Source organism: Rhodofomes roseus (genome assembly GCF_022264815.1).
Source record: "Rhodofomes roseus strain CIRM-BRFM 1785 chromosome Unknown C8Q71scaffold_36, whole genome shotgun sequence".
NCBI classification, from domain to species: domain Eukaryota; kingdom Fungi; phylum Basidiomycota; class Agaricomycetes; order Polyporales; family Fomitopsidaceae; genus Rhodofomes; species Rhodofomes roseus.
Genome location: NW_025952992.1, coordinates 179,202 through 194,653, shown reverse-complemented (window position 1 = coordinate 194,653; position 15,452 = coordinate 179,202). Strand labels below are relative to the sequence as shown.

Below are 15,452 nucleotides of genomic sequence, written 5' to 3'. Positions count from 1 at the left end.
GCTTCGATACATACTCACTTCTTGCAGCTATACAGGAGGCCCATAGGCACGATGTTATCGTGCCTCGTGCTTTGGGGTAGGGGAGGCACGCAACGAGCCACTGCGGAGGACTCCGCACAATGGACATGTTCTGCAACATAATTGATGAGCATCTCTGTCTCATCTCTGTCTCCAATGGCGTCTTGCTTTCTTGAGTGCAGAAATGTATGACTTTGGGACGTGGTGAAGGTAAGCTCACCCGTATCTGATGATTAGACTAGCAATGACATGACTGCTTTGTTCGCAGGGCGGCCCCGATGCTCACTAGTACCCCGTGTCGGCCTCTATTGAGGGCCTATGCATGGGCTCCGGTGTATAATCCATCGGTGACAGGGGAGCTTGGGTGTCGTATGAGTGTGCAACCCAATGGGCGCGGCGCGGCACTGGAATCTGAGGACGACCACTCTTATATGGAACTGATCCTGCGACCTTACTCATAGCACTTATCTTGCTACTCACGGCACTACACGACAGGGACGATCTCCAGCCGGGGAACTCAACCTCGGTCGCCGCTGTCCACGTTTGGGATCAGCGACTCATGGCTGGTCGCATAAGCGCTTGCTTATTGTTACCTCAGGAAGACTCGCAACTATCGTGACATTGCTGTGATTCCCCTGATTCCCGCATGTTCAGCTCTTTTGTCTGTCGGGCGCGTCCTCGCCACGCCCCTTCCTTGCTTTTTGTCTCCGCGGCGGCTGGCCGCGCACCATAACCCACGCGTCCCGAATAGGCAAGTTTCCCCAAATATATTCTGACTCTTCCCTTCGGATGTTGACCGGAGCTGTCCAGGATCACCTTGGTAGCAGTCCGAATTGTCTCAGCCCGATGAGCCTGGGAATGTGTAATTGTACAGGCGATCATCATAAGGCGGCCTTTGTCTTGGGTGGCCTTGCAACTTGGACCCTTCGCCCCTGTGTTGGGCCATGATCTCGCCGCCCACCGTTCTCCTTAGCCCCTGTCAAGTCTTGACGACTGAACAGGCAGATAGCAGAGTCCAGACAGTGATCGATCTTTACCGCGAGAGTGAGTCATTTGTCCGTGTGACGTGGTTTGGTCGGACTGAAGTGCGGCGACGAAGGAGAGGAGACATCTTGGACGCTGCCGACGAATCATCGTCGCCAGACAAACGACGCGTTTGAAGTCTTGCGTCGTTGTGTCGGGGTAGTGGAAGGGATGCTGATAAAGATCTGTATGTTCTTCGACGATACTGTGCTACACAATGTCGTTGCGATTGTGAGTGCCTTGCACGTCAGGTGCATCCCACGTCTAACATCTCTTCCGCGCGTAGGTAGTATGTGCTCACACTCAGCGGGAGCTGTACGCGGTGTCCTATCCCAACGAAGCCTCTACTCAGTACATCATGCTCCACACCGTCATGGAGGACATGACGCGCTATCTCGACAGCGTGGTCACCAAGCTCGACGATGCCCTGGTGTGGCTCCAGTCCGTCGAGGGCAAGGACCATATCCGAACCTCCAATGAAACCATCCGCGACATGCACCTATCGTTACGCCGGTTCAGCTGCCGAAAGGTCTGCGCACCTGATGCCGCTCCCTCCGCGCCCTTCCCCGTACCCGAGTTCGGCGGTCATATGATGCCCATTCTGCCTGACTGCCGTGGGCTCTGCGAGCCGTACTTCGGGATCAAGGGCTGGCCGCAGAACTTCGAGCACATGCACTCAATCGACTTGAACGCGTTGCCGGACTGGACGCTCCGCGACCGGAACTGGGTGCCCATGTCCGTGCCTCTCGAGGAGTACATCGTGCAGCGCAGGGAGCTTCGGCGTCAGCGCGACGCTACCCAAAAATGTACCACATCTCCATTACAGAGGTTTCTCGTCTCTACTTCGCGGGACTCGCCTATTGATATCCCGCCCACCTCGTGCAGGCGCCCGCCAGTGGCTCCGACCTCGACCGACACGGGCTATGTGTCGGGCCCGCCTGGAACATTGCTGGATGACACAGATACCTCGCGTTCGGCGTCGACGTCGGATTCGAAGAAACGGCGGCGACTCGTAGACGATCCTGCTGGCTCCTCGCTCTCTGAGGCGGGGGCGACGGTCTCCGAGTCGCCTCGCGATACCAAGAGGATCCGGCGCCATTACTCGTGGCCGAACGACATACCTCCTCCTCCTCGGAGAACGATACGGCGCCGATTCACGACACCGGCCCCGCTGAGTGTCACATGCGTCTCCCCGTCTGCGGACGAGGCGATGGACGTTGACCGTGAATCGCCGGACGCTCTCTCTGGGCCTACTCAGTTCGGACCACCCGGACTAGACGACAGCTCTGGTGACGGATCTAGTATCTCGGCGTCGGACGTGCTGGACGAGACGGAGGTCGCTCAGCGCGATACGTCTGCGGAGCGACACGATACCCCACGTTGGCATGGTGCCACTGCCGCCACTGACAAGCCAACCGACCACCATGGACCGGGGCCGTCGACTTGGCTCAGGAAGCTGTGGAGGATATTTGGCTGGAGGGGATGATGCTACTTTGACATGACGTGTGAGTACGCGTGTCATACCAGTCCTTTTCGTGCGTCTAATCCAACACCAGCGGGGAACCGTATCATCCCTCGAACTCGTTCGATGGGCCACATATCTGGCAGCGCGCTGCTTACCTCTCGGTTCGCGCGTAGCGCGTCGGCACCCGACGTAGTCTTGATGTGCGTGGGGGTAATCAACGCCCTCTGCGGGGACGCAAGACGCGTTCAGGGTCAACATATAGGACATAGGACAACCCCGCAAGGCGCGCCCAACGCAAATGCAATAGCTTTCGATCTCTGCACCCTGCTTTCGACGATCTGTGCACGTGAAGATCGGGTCCGACCTTCACCATGCTGTGTATAGGCTTGTTATCACCGTGTTGTGTGTATGTACTTATGACTAGGTAATATTTGGAAATGCTATGCTTGTCTATGCCGAATGAAAGCGATATTGATCGACGTGACCACTCACTTTGACATCCACGTCGGGATATCGTATCTTAGTCTTGACTTCAATTTGTCTCGGGCGGCCGCAGTGGCAGCGCTATCTCGCCAGCATGCGGACGGACACTGAGAAGGCGATATGAATTCATTGCTTGGTGTACAGAACATTTGCTTGTGCTACTCGTTGAGCTGTTATTCGATGTTGTTGTCGTATGAAGAGAGTTGCAATGACTATGACTCAACACATTAATGCATTCGGTGCAGGCCATAAGGTAGAATAGATAAACTGTCATTCTTTGCTAACCCGCTTGTGCGACCATTTGTTCTATTTTCGAGGCCTGTGCTGCTACGGAACGTCGATAGATGAGCGACAGACCAATGGAGCCTGAGCTGACACTCACCCATGAGCGGGCATCCGGGACTCAGCGCCGACATCAGCGCTGTGATTGTTGCTAGAGCCGCGACGACCCTGGAGTGCTCGCCTTCGACGATCTGCAAGTCATTATGTGCAACTTGTACGGACGTCGACGCCCATAAACTGCGCAATCGAACCATCTCAGCGATCAAGATTCGGCTGACGGACGTCCATAGGATCTGTAAGGCATCATGCGTCAATAACACTCACGCAGAGAAGTGTGCCAGGAACTTACAGCGAGGATGGGGTTGACGAATGACACCTGCGCGGGGTTGATGGCGTCCAGCGCTGCTGTGACATTCAACGCCGCAGCGTAGTCCTTGTTCGCTATCGGGATGTCTCCCTCGCGGAAGCTCTTGTGCAGCTGGATTGACGCGACGCAGGCTAGGGTATGTACCAGCAGCAGTTTGCTCGCGGTCTGCTGATCGGGCGCGGTCTCGACGGGGGCGAGCGAGTGAATGAAGCGATCTGTTAGGTTATCGAGATTCACGAACTCCGCAGCGAACTGCTCTGGGTCCGCGGCGGCTGCGTCGTTTGCAAGTACAAGAAAGGAAGGTCAGAAGGACATGGTCGTTAGCGCGCGTAGGATGAGACTGAGGCAGAGACCTACTCGAAGACCACTGCATCGAGAGCACCGTCGACCTCCCAACAAGCGTGGCGGCCTTGGCATAAAGGGCTGCGCGGGAGGCGCCTCCGCGATCGTTTTGCGGGTTTCCGCGTAGGAACTCGTCGACAGTGCGCGAGCCCATGATATGTGGCGGAAAGCGGCCCTGCAGATTGACTAGGGTCAGCCAAGCATCACAGCGCCAGTCAATAGATGCCTACGTTGGCATAGTCATCCGCCTCCATAGGCCAGGGGGTGTCGACCAGCGGCCCAGTGGGCGCATCAAAGCGCGACGGGGTTTTGCACGCGAAGGACCACATCTGGTCGAGCATGTAGACGTGCCAGAATGCGCGTATGCACTCGCCCTCCTCAATGGCATCGTTTGGCGGGGGCAAGTCGAAGTCCATGGCGTGGAACGAACCAGAGCGCTGCGGGGCCTGCATCGTCCGGATGTTGTACAGGCGGCAGCTCAAGGCCAGAGCGACCGCGGCGTTGCAGTGATGCTGGCCCTCCAGCATGCGGCCCATCGCGAAGTGGTAGTTCGCGAGGAGGACGTTGGCTTGGATGGTGTGAATGATCGTGCTCGCGGACATGTTCGCGAGCGGGTGCTTGAGGGCCTGCACCGCGCGTGACAGGAACACTGGTTCGTAGACGAGCATCGCCTCTGTGTTCGCGAAGCGTACGCCCCACAGATAGACCGCATTCGTAAGCGCCGGGGCGAGTAGTGCCGACGGTGTTGACGGAGACTGCATCGCCATCTGGATCATGGTCAGGAAACGCGCGCGGTGCAAGAAGAAGGCGACCTGATCTGCGTGGGCAAGGAACGCATTGACACTGTGACTCGGATTAACATCGGCGCCAAGTGGGACCAGCTAACGCGACGAACATCATTCGTACCACTCCTGGGGAGGGATCAGGGACTGTTTGAGGCGGTGTTCCTTGATTGCCCGAGGAGCGTCGGACGAAGGCGTTTGACAGTTCTGCCATCCTAGTATCCCTTTGTGGCTGTGATCGTGGAACGGAGCCTTCCGAGGCTGCGAAGGACTCAGTTATAGTAAAGTGAACAGGGTGGGAAAGTCACTGACAAGGCGATGCAGGCGAAGGTACGGGTGAGTCGCCTGGGGCTCCGGGGCTGCTTCCCCCGCCGGCTTCCTCTAATTGTTGCACCCGCTCTTGAAGGCGAGCGATCTGGTCTTCGAGGACTTGTTTGCGGCTCGGTCGTGGACCGTCGAGGTATTCGCATTCTGTTTCCCTGTGGGAGCGGATGCATGGCCCACAGACTGGTCTTCCGCCGTCGCATTTCTGCAGCAAAGACGGGTCAGCGTGCAGGGAGGAGTCAATGACAGACAGTCACGTACATGTTTGCGTCGCTTGCAGCCGAGACAGGCGGAACCGCGGGGAGCTCTGCGCTGTTTGACCGCAAGGTTGGACGGGCCTGCCTCTGGGGACTCGGAAGACATGCCTGAATAGAAGAGCAAGTTCTGAATTCACAGTGGGCAGACGCAGTCTGCCATGTCTTAAGGGCCCGCAGTGCGCTGCCTGCGCAGCGAGGTGTCAGGTTAACCAGTTCGGCATAGATCAGCATATCGGACGCCTGCCATTCACTCCGTAGCCGTGCACAGCAGAGCGTAAGGTCAGAGTGTACCACATGGTGAGGGACCGAGTGTCGGGAGCGCGCAGTTCTATGTGTGCGCGAAGTCGATGCTGCGGCGCTCGTGAGGTGTTGGGTGTACGACCTTCCTCGGAATCCTTGTAATCTATTGATATGTCCAGCCTCTTTCCGGCATATCGCTGTCGACCGCGTTTATGTGAAACCCCTGCAACGGGCTGTCCGAATCAAGTCCGAATAGAGATAAATGTGTTGGAAGGTGCATCCTGTACAATTACATTAGCTGCAACGGCATCAAACGGCGCAACCAAGGCCGAGGTGTGGCTCGGTTATGATCACTGCTCGCCAGAAGAACTTTGGATGATAGGCATTGCGAAACGGCAACGTGAACGGTCCCGCAGCTGCCAGAGGCCATATGGCTGGACGCAAGCTGGACGCGGTCGACAACCAACGCCACCAAGCGAGTCACGACATTGTTTACGCTTGTGTTGCTACAACTCCGTCCTTCACCGCTACATTTGGCAACTGTCCTCAGACTCGTCCTACACCGTCGTGCGCCTCTATCCTTGCGCATTGGATCATAGTCCAGGTCCAGCAAAAGCGCCAAACTTGTCGTGTCTGCTCGAGGCCTCTGCGCATGCTCCTACGAACCGAGGCACGCCGCACGCCTTGGCAGGCTATCGCGCGCAGCGATGATGAAACTGCCGTCATCCGGCCACCGTACCGTACCAACCTCAAGCGAATAGAAGAGAGACGATCCTGATGAGCACTCACTGCACTCATGGACCCACTGTTGAGCTGAGAGCTCTGTTTTCAGGAGCCACGCCCTCGCACTCGACGTGGACATGGTTGGGGACGCCGCGCGCCTCACCGACTCGGTACAGCTACGGATGCGAGATGGTGTATCACGGAAGTGAACGGCATTCTACGCTCCGCAGCACCGCTGCTGCTCCTCGACGCGGACGCTAAGATCGATCAACATGATTGTCCTTCAGTTCCTCGATCGCGCAGCCCCACTTGCCCACATATGGGCCGTGTGCTTGTTCAGGGTGCTGCGCATGATTACCGAGGCCTGTCGGAGACGGAAGCTGACGAAGCAGTGGGTCCACAAGACTGGCTAAACCATCAGTTTTGACTTACTCGAACCACAGAAGCATCGTCGGCGCTCGTTCTCCGCAGCACCCACTGGGGTCATCGGAGGGGCAGGGCCGTTTCTGCGGTGCCATATCCCGCGTCGTCCCACGCTCTCAGGTGGTCTGAACCTTCTACGTCAACCATGTAGCCCTGCGGCACAGTTTCCCGCCCGCGAGGCACGCCCCGAGGCAGCTCGTTGACGTCTCCGTGTCGCAGACAGGAGGTCGACCATCGCGTGAATAGGCACGCGCGATGATATAATATCTCAACAATATCATAATCTGACAAACTCTCATTGAGATGTACGTCATGCTAGGTTGCGTTCTGAATATCAATGTATAGCCCCACCGTCCAAGTCAGAAGGCCAGTCAGTCAGTCCTGAGGGTCGTTTACTTCCTGAGGGTCGTTTACTTCTTAACAATATTTGACAGATAGACCGCCGTATGATGGTACATTAGATCTCCGGAGTTGACTGTTATTCCGGAGGCGGTGGTTCCCATTCAGATGGTAAGGCAGCCGACAAGAGCTCCAGAAGGTGACCTCGACCGCGAGCACCGCAAGGCTGACTTATATCATTGGCATAGCAGCGTCGACAGGTACAGTTCACCAACGTCATCAGTGAATATTCATCGAGGATCTGGTTAGTTCTCTCGGTCGCAGACATCTCCACAAATACATAGTCTCTTCGTGTGATCTAGCAAGCCCTTGCGCACCCTTCCCTCCACATCCTCCACGGCCTCGCGAGGAACAATATATTCCTAGGCTACAGCTCCCATAAGCTCGTGTTCACCCATCTCGTCCTCCGTGACGATCTTTATCAGTTCGTAGACATCGCACTAGACGGCGATGCGAACAAAACGTGCGCAGCGCGGTGGACAACCTGAGCCTCAGGTAGCGTTCGGTGAATTTGATGATCACGCGCGTTTCGTTCGCGTCGGTCAATCCAGTATGAAGGGTGCTCGTGTCCTCCAGAGCCGGAGTATAATTGGAGTGGTATTCGTTGTCGGCCACGTAGTGATCATGGAAGGAGAGACACGGCCTAGCTGGCTGTGAGCGGACGCGGCAGTCAGGTAGCGAGCGCACATAGCGGTAAGTGGGAACACTCCTTCAAGTTGTTCGCGCTCCCAGTCATGTTACGGAGCTGGTGGAATGCGCGCGGAAATGGAAGGTGATCCATGCGAGATGCTCGACGCAGCGGCTGCGGCGATCGTGATGGCAGGGTACGACCGTCTCCTGGTAGTCAGCGCGAAGTATCAACATCAACAAGACCGAAGGGAAGGGACAAGCACTACGGGATATCTGGATTTGAGCCTTCAACCTCGTCGCGGTGGGTTCTTGGAGCTGCTTTCCAATCGTCCCGGATATTACGGACATGATGATGTTCAAGACAGCGGTGTATAGCTTCGACGAAGGGGACCGATGACCACATGCCTCTTTCTTCATATAGACGTAATAGAGCGCAGTGCAGCTATATGGTCGAACTGGAGTTTCGGCAGTGTTCTTCAAGGGCAATTTCCCTGGATCAGCGTCGAAGGACATGCTGAGTTGGCAGCTACGATAAGTATCGGTTCGAAGGTCATGTCTGCCGCCGGACTTCATGAAAATGCATGGAGAACAGTGAAGCGAGATAAGTCCACCTGCTGTCACGACTACGAGATGGTCATGCCGTCGACATCTTGCAACTAGTCCAGCGGCACGTCCGGCGTTAGGCGGATGAGTTCAATCGATATATGCCCCACAACGAAGCAGCAGCGTACATACGTCAGTCAGTCAGACTGAGACTTTGTGCGCTCTGTAGAGAGCAAACTTATAAAGTTGCGATGGGAATTGTACATGAAAGGTAATCGGACATCCGAGTCAACCAGTCGAACGCACAAGGTAAATGTCCCCGAAGCCCGGGGCCCGGAGCTTGGACTTTCTCCTCTTTTTCGGATTATGAAGCATGAACGAAGGCTGGATTTTAGGATTCGGAAGGAGCGAATGCTTGCCGCGATGAAAGGCCTCCAGGAAGAGATCGACTGGAGCGGGTTCAACCGCCATGATGACGGCTGGAAGCAGGTCGATGCCACTGAGAAGTTGGGTGCAGGCTCGTCCTCATCGGGGGGGGGGGGCCTTTGTTGAAAGATGATTTGAGCCGAGAGTGCGAAGCACCAGCCCATGTTGCCTCCGCAGTCCTGTGTTGAAACGCTTAAGTAGATCATACTGCAGCCTGCTTGCTCAGCGAGTTTCGTTTGTTGAATGTGATGTTTACCCACTTATACAAGATCCGATGCCAATCATGGCATACTTGTTACAGCCAGTGTTATGAGACGTGCATGATTCTTCGAACTTTGCAATGAAGTCGCCTATTGCCTCGGTTTGAATGTCGTTACAGTCTCGCGCCAGAGAGCAGTTAGCTAGTTATAAATGACTTCAGCGAAGGAGTGGCAATTGTGATCATGACCGAGTCTCAGGCGCCCAGTCGCACCGGCGCCTCCTGCTCCTTCTGCTTTCGGCAAGCCCCGGCCACGCCGCGCAAAACCTCCCATTCCTCGTCGATCCACACAACACAGGGCGGCATTCGTCAAGGTGAGCACCATTCTCTCGAATCTACGCATGGACGGTGGGCGACGGGTGTCTGGGATGCATGCTGGACGGTTTCGGGCGTGCTGGGGTGCGCTGGAGGGGTGGATTGCAACGGGTGCGGCTGGATGAGGGTGGATGGCGCTTGGAGGGAGGGTTGGGTTGGGCTGCTGGAGGAGGGCTTCACTGTGGGCTGGAGCGGGCTTGCGCTCAGAATGGGGAAGGCGTCGTGCGCCCCATTGCGCAGCGTTGTGCGATTGGAACACTCCAGCGCAGCACCCAGCTACACCCGCTCGACCACCGCCCGTGTTTGGTCCATATTCTCGCGTACTGACATTCCTTTCTGCAGACTAGGCAGCAATGGCCCCCACGAAGAGCACCAAGGGTAAGCAGGCAACGAAGGGTGCGTGCACACTCGTCCATTTCTCTCGTAAGCTGACTTTCTTTGCAGCCTCCTCGAAGGATGGCAAGGCCAAGGCAGCGAAGAAGGCCGCGCTGCACGGCACGCATGCGCACGCCCCGCGCAAAGTGCGCTACTCCGTCTCCTTCCACCGCCCCAAGACCCTCCGCCTCCCCCGCGAGCCCAAGTACCCCCGCAAGTCGATTCCTCATGTACCGCGGATGGACCAGTTCAGGACGATCGTCTCGTGCGTTTTCCCTCAGCGTATGCGAAGGCGAGACGGCTGATGGATTTTGGCAGGCCGCTGAACACGGAGAGCGCAATGAAGCAGATTGAGGAGCACAACACGCTCGTGTTCATCGTTGACCTCCGGTCAAACAAGCGTCAGATCAAGGACGCGGTGAAGAAGTTGTACGACGTGCAGGCCGCAAAAATCAACACTCTGATCCGGTACGTCTTGCGAAGTCGGATGCTCTATGCCTGATTTTGACTCGGGTGCTCTGCAGGCCCGATGGCAAGAAAAAGGCATACGTCCGCCTGACAGCAGACCACGATGCCTTGGATGTGGCGAACAAGGTTCGTGGATGGTTTTGGCTGTTGGTGATGTTCACTGACTGGGATTGACAGATTGGCTTCATCTAAATCCCCCGTGGCATCTCTGCCTCCCTCCGTGTCCTGGCTGTGTGCGCCGCTGCATTGCTGCCTGTCCTCCTCTTCCTTGCATCGAACCGGTGTTGTCATGTTGTGTATGCATCTATCCATGCCTACGTACGAAACCAGCTATGCTATTCTTACATGAGAAAGTGACTGTCGCCGGGCTGTATGACATCAGACGCGAACGTTGTGGCGAGGGAATGGAGGGTCGAGGCCCTGGCGAAAGCGCGGCTGAGAATTTCGGCATCCTCGTGGATACGAGATGGCCCTGCCAGTGAGACGGACGCGTTGCCAACAGCGAAACGCGTGAGTCGCGTGTGGCTGCGCAGGCCGTGGCGCTGAGACGAGTGCACACCCTGCACACCGGCGGTAAGAATCCGAGCAGCCATCGCTCGCTGCCGGCAGCGACGCGCTCGACGACGATCTGAAGCCCGCCTGGAATATCAGCGACGTCGGGAAGGCTGATTAGTGCGGGCGTGCGAGCCGGCGGAGACTGTTCGAGCGCCGGCTTGGCGGCAAAATAAAGACAAAGGGCGGGCGCTCGCCTGGGGATCCGAGTCGCGCGCAGGCCTCTGGTCTAACTTATTCCTCGTCCGCACAGGCAGCCTGCCGCCCCCCGTCCCTGCCCACCATAGCAGCACCACGCTCCTTCCCTCTGGCGGACGCTCTCCCAGCAGTGTCGCGCCGTCCCCGCTCACCCGCAGCATAGCAACACCGCCCTCGCCCGTAACCACGCGCCCCTCCAATGTTTTCTTCCTCCCCCTCTCGTCTGCTCGCCCTCCGCCTCTTCGTCTTCGCTCTCGTCCTGCAGATCTCTTACGCTCATGCCTTCACGCACTCCTCCTGGAAGTCCTCGCACGCCCGCCGCTCCTTGCTCCACAAAATCCAGGACAAGATCTCCGGTCTTGACCCCCGCCAGGATGGTGGTCTCTTTGGAGGTGGTCCCTGTGAGTCGCCTCGTTTCTTTCGCTCTGTGAGCCTGAGCTGTCTGTCTATGTCGTGTCACCGCTGTGGCGACTGATCGCTCTTCACGTCGATGCCTTCCGCCACGTTGTGCGCGGCCGATCCCGCAATGACGAGTCTCGCAAACGCGCCGTCGAGTGACAGAACTGTCAGACTGCTGCAGTTGTCGCCCCCGACACCGCGGTCGTAACTATGGCCTCGACCCCTTGCGAGATCTTATTTCGGCCCCTGCTTCCGCCATGAACGGTGGAGGCATCTGTTCGGTTCTCTGTGCTTCTTCGGGGTTCACTCAGTGGGCGCTTAATGCGGTATGTCTGATTTTGTGCACTGCCCCCCGTGGGCAGACGTATGTCCAGTTCCTTGATTCGTCATTTGTGGTCTTCGGAGAGTTATATCACTGACCATACACTCCTTTCGCCAGCATCATCCGGTGGAGGAAATGGCGGACTTTGTTTGCCGTCCCTAGGAATAACGGATGGTTGTTCCAGCTCATCTGGGACAACCGCCTTGGTGCCCGCGACGTCGACGTCGGTAGGCTCATCATCTGCGTCAAGTTCGAGCGCTTCATCTTCTGCTTCATCCTCGTCTGGCGGCTGTGTGGACCTCCTCGGTATCGAAATTGGTTGCTCGAGCAGCTCCGACAGCGCCTCATCCACCGCTGCTGCCTCGACCACGGCAAGCGCGACGGACTCGAGTACTGCGAGTGCCTCACCCAGCTCGACCGCGAGTGTCGCGTCGTCTACGGGCTCAGCCAGTGCCAGCACCACGGACGCGTCGTCCTCGTCTGCGAGCAGCTCGGCTGACCCCAGTAGTACCTCGAGCGGCGGCGGGATCTGTCTCCTCGGTATCGGCGACTGCTCGACCAGTGACAGCGCGTCGTCGACCGCGTCGGCTTCCTCGGCTAGCGCAAGTGACTCGTCCAGTGCAACTGATACTTCAAGCGCGACCGACTCGTCTAGCTCTGCTAGCGCGACGTCCAGCGGCGGGGTCTGTCTCCTCGGCATTGGTGACGGTTGCTCGACCAGCAGCGACAGCGCATCCTCGACTGCGTCTGCTTCTTCGGCCAGCGCGACGGATTCAACCACTGCGACAGACTCCTCTAGTGCAAGTGACTCGGCTACCGCGAGTGACTCTTCCAGCTCTGCGAGTGCGACGTCTTCTGGCGTCTGCCTCCTCGGTCTTGGTGATGGCTGCTCATCGAGCAGTGACAGCGCGTCGTCTACCGCGTCCGCAACCGCTACGGACTCGTCGACGGCCTCTGCGACGGCCACAGACTCGAGCAGCGGCACCGCATCGACTGGCTCTGCCAGCGCGACGACGACGGACTCCGCCAGTGCGAGCTCGACCTCTTCCGGCGTCTGCATCCTCGGCATCGGTGATGGCTGCTCGTCCTCCACGGACTCGGCCTCCTCCACTGTATCGGCCTCCTCGACTGGCTCTGCGAACGTCTCTACGACCACGACGGATTCGTTGAGTGCAACGTCGTCGTCTACGGACTCGGCGAGCGCGTCATCTTCCAGCGCGACTTCGTCGGGTCTTTGTGTCTTCGGTATCGGTGAGGGCTGCTCCTCGAGCACCGCGAGCGCGTCGAGCACGGGCTCGGCCAACGCCACCATAACCTCCAGCGCGTCGACGACGACGGACATCGGGAACGCGACGACGACGATCTCCAGTGTGACTACTATCACGACGGTATCGGGTAATCAGACTATCACAACTACGTCGACCAGCGCTATTACGACGGTGACGTCGCTCAACGGTACTAGGTGAGTACCTTCCGCATCCTGGTATTAATGGTGTTCGGGTTCTGAGTATGTGCACACAGCTCTGCGACAATCACCTCGAGTGCCGCGAACGCGACCTCCTCTGCGAACATCACGAGCTCCGCAATCATCAGCTTCCCGTCGCAGAACAGCTCGACGTCGCTCTCGTTCACGTCGCTCTCGACACTCACGTCGACGACCTCGTTCTCGCGCATCACGCCCTCCGCGAACTCGGAGAGCTTCCTCACGCAGTCGACGCTCATCCTCGCGTCACAGACGTCCACGAGCTCGTCGCCGACTAGCAGCATGACCGACCCCGACCAGGCGACCTCGACCTCGTCGATCCCGAGCAGTGTCGCGTCCGCGACGGCGAGCCCGTCCCAGGCCGCGCTGCCGACCAACCTCCCCGTCCGTATATACCCCTCGTCGCAGGCGGAGCCTACGCAGATTGGTACCGAATACTCGCTAGTCAGCCTGTTGTTCAAGTCGACGCTGAACTGGGTGACCGTCGCGAACAACACCGAGTCGTCGGCGCAGATCTTCCAGTATCTGCCGGTGGTCCTAGAGTATGCACTCAACCTGACGTGTGAGTAGTTTGAGGTTTGACTGTGCCCTGAGTGAACTGACTCGAGATGCAATTGTAGCGGCGCAGATTCAGCAGTACGCCCTGCAGCCGTACGAGCCGTCCACTTACACCGGCCCGGAGGATGAGGATCTGCTCTTGACTGTCTGGCTGGGGTATATCCCATCGACCCAAGTCAGCAACCTCGCGGAGCAGATCAAGGTGTCCACGTCGCAGTTCTACAATGCGCTCGTCGCGCCATACAGCACCCTCGCGGAGCAGGTAGACCCCTCGTTCGCCGTCGACTCCGTCTCCATCTCTGGGGACAATGGTAGCGGCGGCGGCGGTGGCGGCACCGGTTCGTCCAGTAGCAACGCCGCCACCTCCAGCGGCTCGTCGTCGTCGAACACCCGCAAGGACGCAATTATCGGCGTCGTCACCTCGCTCGGCGCAGTCACCCTCATCGCACTCGCGTTCCTGTCCATCCGCGCGATCAAAAAGCGCAGGGAGCTCGCGCACCAGCGCTTGAATGAGCCCGCGGATATGTACGAAGGCGCGCGCCCTGATGGCCAAGAGTTCGATCGGGACAGCGTCGGTGGCCAGCGCAGGCGCAGCTTCTACTACGCCGCGGACTCGCTGCGCGGGTTCTCCGAGGTAGCCAACACCGCTGCGACGTTTGACCAGGGCGCGTCGCCCGACAGCGGCATGCGCGAGCGCAGGGGCGTCATGGCCGGCGCGATCTCGACGCCGATTCTGCGGGAGAACACGATGAACTGGTGACCGGGTAGCACGCGCTGGACCTCCTACTCCACACCGCCGTGACGATCTGCAGAACTTTTTTTCGTCCTTGCTAGTTGATGCGCGCGTGTCTTGCGCCGAGGACGGTCCAATATACCAGAGCCACCACTGTGTCAGTTATAGGTGACTTATCCCAGTTTGTTTTTCGTTGCTTGTGTGATTTGGGCCTGTTGGTATGAATCGGAATGATGTATGTGTAAACGGTAGATCGACCACGATGCTCCTGTACCCCGTCCGACAGCTTTAGATCGGGCTGGCAGTGCTTGGGAGGTGCGTGTCCTGGACAGTCCTTCTTGGTGTCGTCGCACGTACCTCCCTCTGCACAACGGACTTCTCTTTCGTTTTCTTGGAACTTCTTTTCTTATTTATCGTATTCAGACCCGGCGGAACGTTCCGCTTCTTGCTGTCGTCTCTTAATCGTCTTTCTGTTGTCATTCTCCCGCGCTGGCTGCCCCTGTAAATAACTCCTGTGATATGTTTTAGTGGTAGCTGGCTCATATAGGGTGTGGAATGTGTGCTAAGGCTGTATACACGTCGGCCGATATGCAGGCGAATTCGCCTATTATGCTCAGTGGTAGTTGCAACGCGACGTCTTGCCTGACTTGGCCATCGTGAATGATGTTTCCGAACTGCAATCCTGTCGTGCAGGCGACAAGACACGCTGGCTCGTGTGACTCTTTACTATTCTGTTGGTGAGTTCTCGTCAGTGAGAGGTTCGAGGGATTGTGAGACTGTTTGATGAAGAAACCTGAGAGGGACGGTTATCGACCAGCAAGCAAGGTATTGCATTCACCGAGAGTCGAGACGGACGCGATGCACATCACTCGTAAGATATATGCCTCAGCCGAACACCAAGGACGCACTGACGCGCCCTGCACGCATACGCACACATTTGCGCACCCCGCCAACTACTACACACAGACACCCAGAGACTACGATCATCCATACTAGACAGGACTTGCGGAACGTAAGTGGCGCATTGTAATGCCCACTACGGCTCTGAGTCGCACCATCATAT

At 57.7% G+C, this 15,452-nt stretch overlaps 6 protein-coding genes across 6 annotated transcripts; 3 read left to right on the top strand and 3 right to left on the bottom strand.

Moving 5' to 3' along the window:
• The first annotated feature begins 691 nt into the window (after window positions 1-691).
• C8Q71DRAFT_397305 (uncharacterized protein) lies at window positions 692-2,991 on the top strand. Its single transcript, XM_047918307.1, has 5 exons — window positions 692-769; window positions 829-1,062; window positions 1,118-1,272; window positions 1,328-2,546; window positions 2,598-2,991. Exons 2-4 carry the CDS (start codon window positions 963-965, stop codon window positions 2,525-2,527), a joined length of 1,455 nt encoding a protein of 484 aa, XP_047773126.1. The 5' UTR covers window positions 692-769; window positions 829-962; the 3' UTR covers window positions 2,528-2,546; window positions 2,598-2,991.
• Window positions 2,992-3,269: 278 nt separating this feature from the next.
• On the bottom strand, window positions 3,270-5,449 carry C8Q71DRAFT_863060 (uncharacterized protein; the record flags this gene model as incomplete). Its single annotated transcript, XM_047928116.1, has 8 exons — window positions 3,270-3,316; window positions 3,372-3,564; window positions 3,621-3,910; window positions 3,996-4,155; window positions 4,211-4,823; window positions 4,876-5,023; window positions 5,075-5,291; window positions 5,348-5,449. The coding sequence occupies 8 exons, from the start codon at window positions 5,447-5,449 to the stop codon at window positions 3,270-3,272; spliced, it is 1,770 nt and encodes a 589-aa protein (XP_047773125.1).
• Window positions 5,450-8,449: 3,000 nt separating this feature from the next.
• C8Q71DRAFT_789458 (uncharacterized protein) lies at window positions 8,450-9,169 on the bottom strand. The gene is made up of 2 exons (XM_047925262.1): window positions 8,988-9,169; window positions 8,450-8,941 (listed from the first exon to the last, which is right to left on the bottom strand). The coding sequence occupies exons 1-2, from the start codon at window positions 9,010-9,012 to the stop codon at window positions 8,499-8,501; spliced, it is 468 nt and encodes a 155-aa protein (XP_047773124.1). The 5' UTR covers window positions 9,013-9,169; the 3' UTR covers window positions 8,450-8,498.
• A 281-nt stretch (window positions 9,170-9,450) lies between these two features.
• Window positions 9,451-10,579, top strand: C8Q71DRAFT_789454 (ribosomal protein L23/L15e core domain-containing protein). The gene is made up of 5 exons (XM_047925261.1): window positions 9,451-9,697; window positions 9,746-9,941; window positions 9,995-10,144; window positions 10,201-10,270; window positions 10,322-10,579. The coding sequence occupies exons 1-5, from the start codon at window positions 9,655-9,657 to the stop codon at window positions 10,334-10,336; spliced, it is 474 nt and encodes a 157-aa protein (XP_047773123.1). The 5' UTR covers window positions 9,451-9,654; the 3' UTR covers window positions 10,337-10,579.
• Window positions 10,580-11,700: 1,121 nt separating this feature from the next.
• C8Q71DRAFT_863058 (uncharacterized protein) lies at window positions 11,701-13,337 on the bottom strand (the record flags this gene model as incomplete). Its single annotated transcript, XM_047928115.1, has 3 exons — window positions 11,701-12,992; window positions 13,086-13,095; window positions 13,152-13,337. 3 exons carry the CDS (start codon window positions 13,335-13,337, stop codon window positions 11,701-11,703), a joined length of 1,488 nt encoding a protein of 495 aa, XP_047773122.1.
• A 43-nt stretch (window positions 13,338-13,380) lies between these two features.
• C8Q71DRAFT_863057 (uncharacterized protein) lies at window positions 13,381-14,416 on the top strand (the record flags this gene model as incomplete). Its single annotated transcript, XM_047928114.1, has 2 exons — window positions 13,381-13,660; window positions 13,719-14,416. 2 exons carry the CDS (start codon window positions 13,381-13,383, stop codon window positions 14,414-14,416), a joined length of 978 nt encoding a protein of 325 aa, XP_047773121.1.
• Window positions 14,417-15,452: the final 1,036 nt, after the last annotated feature.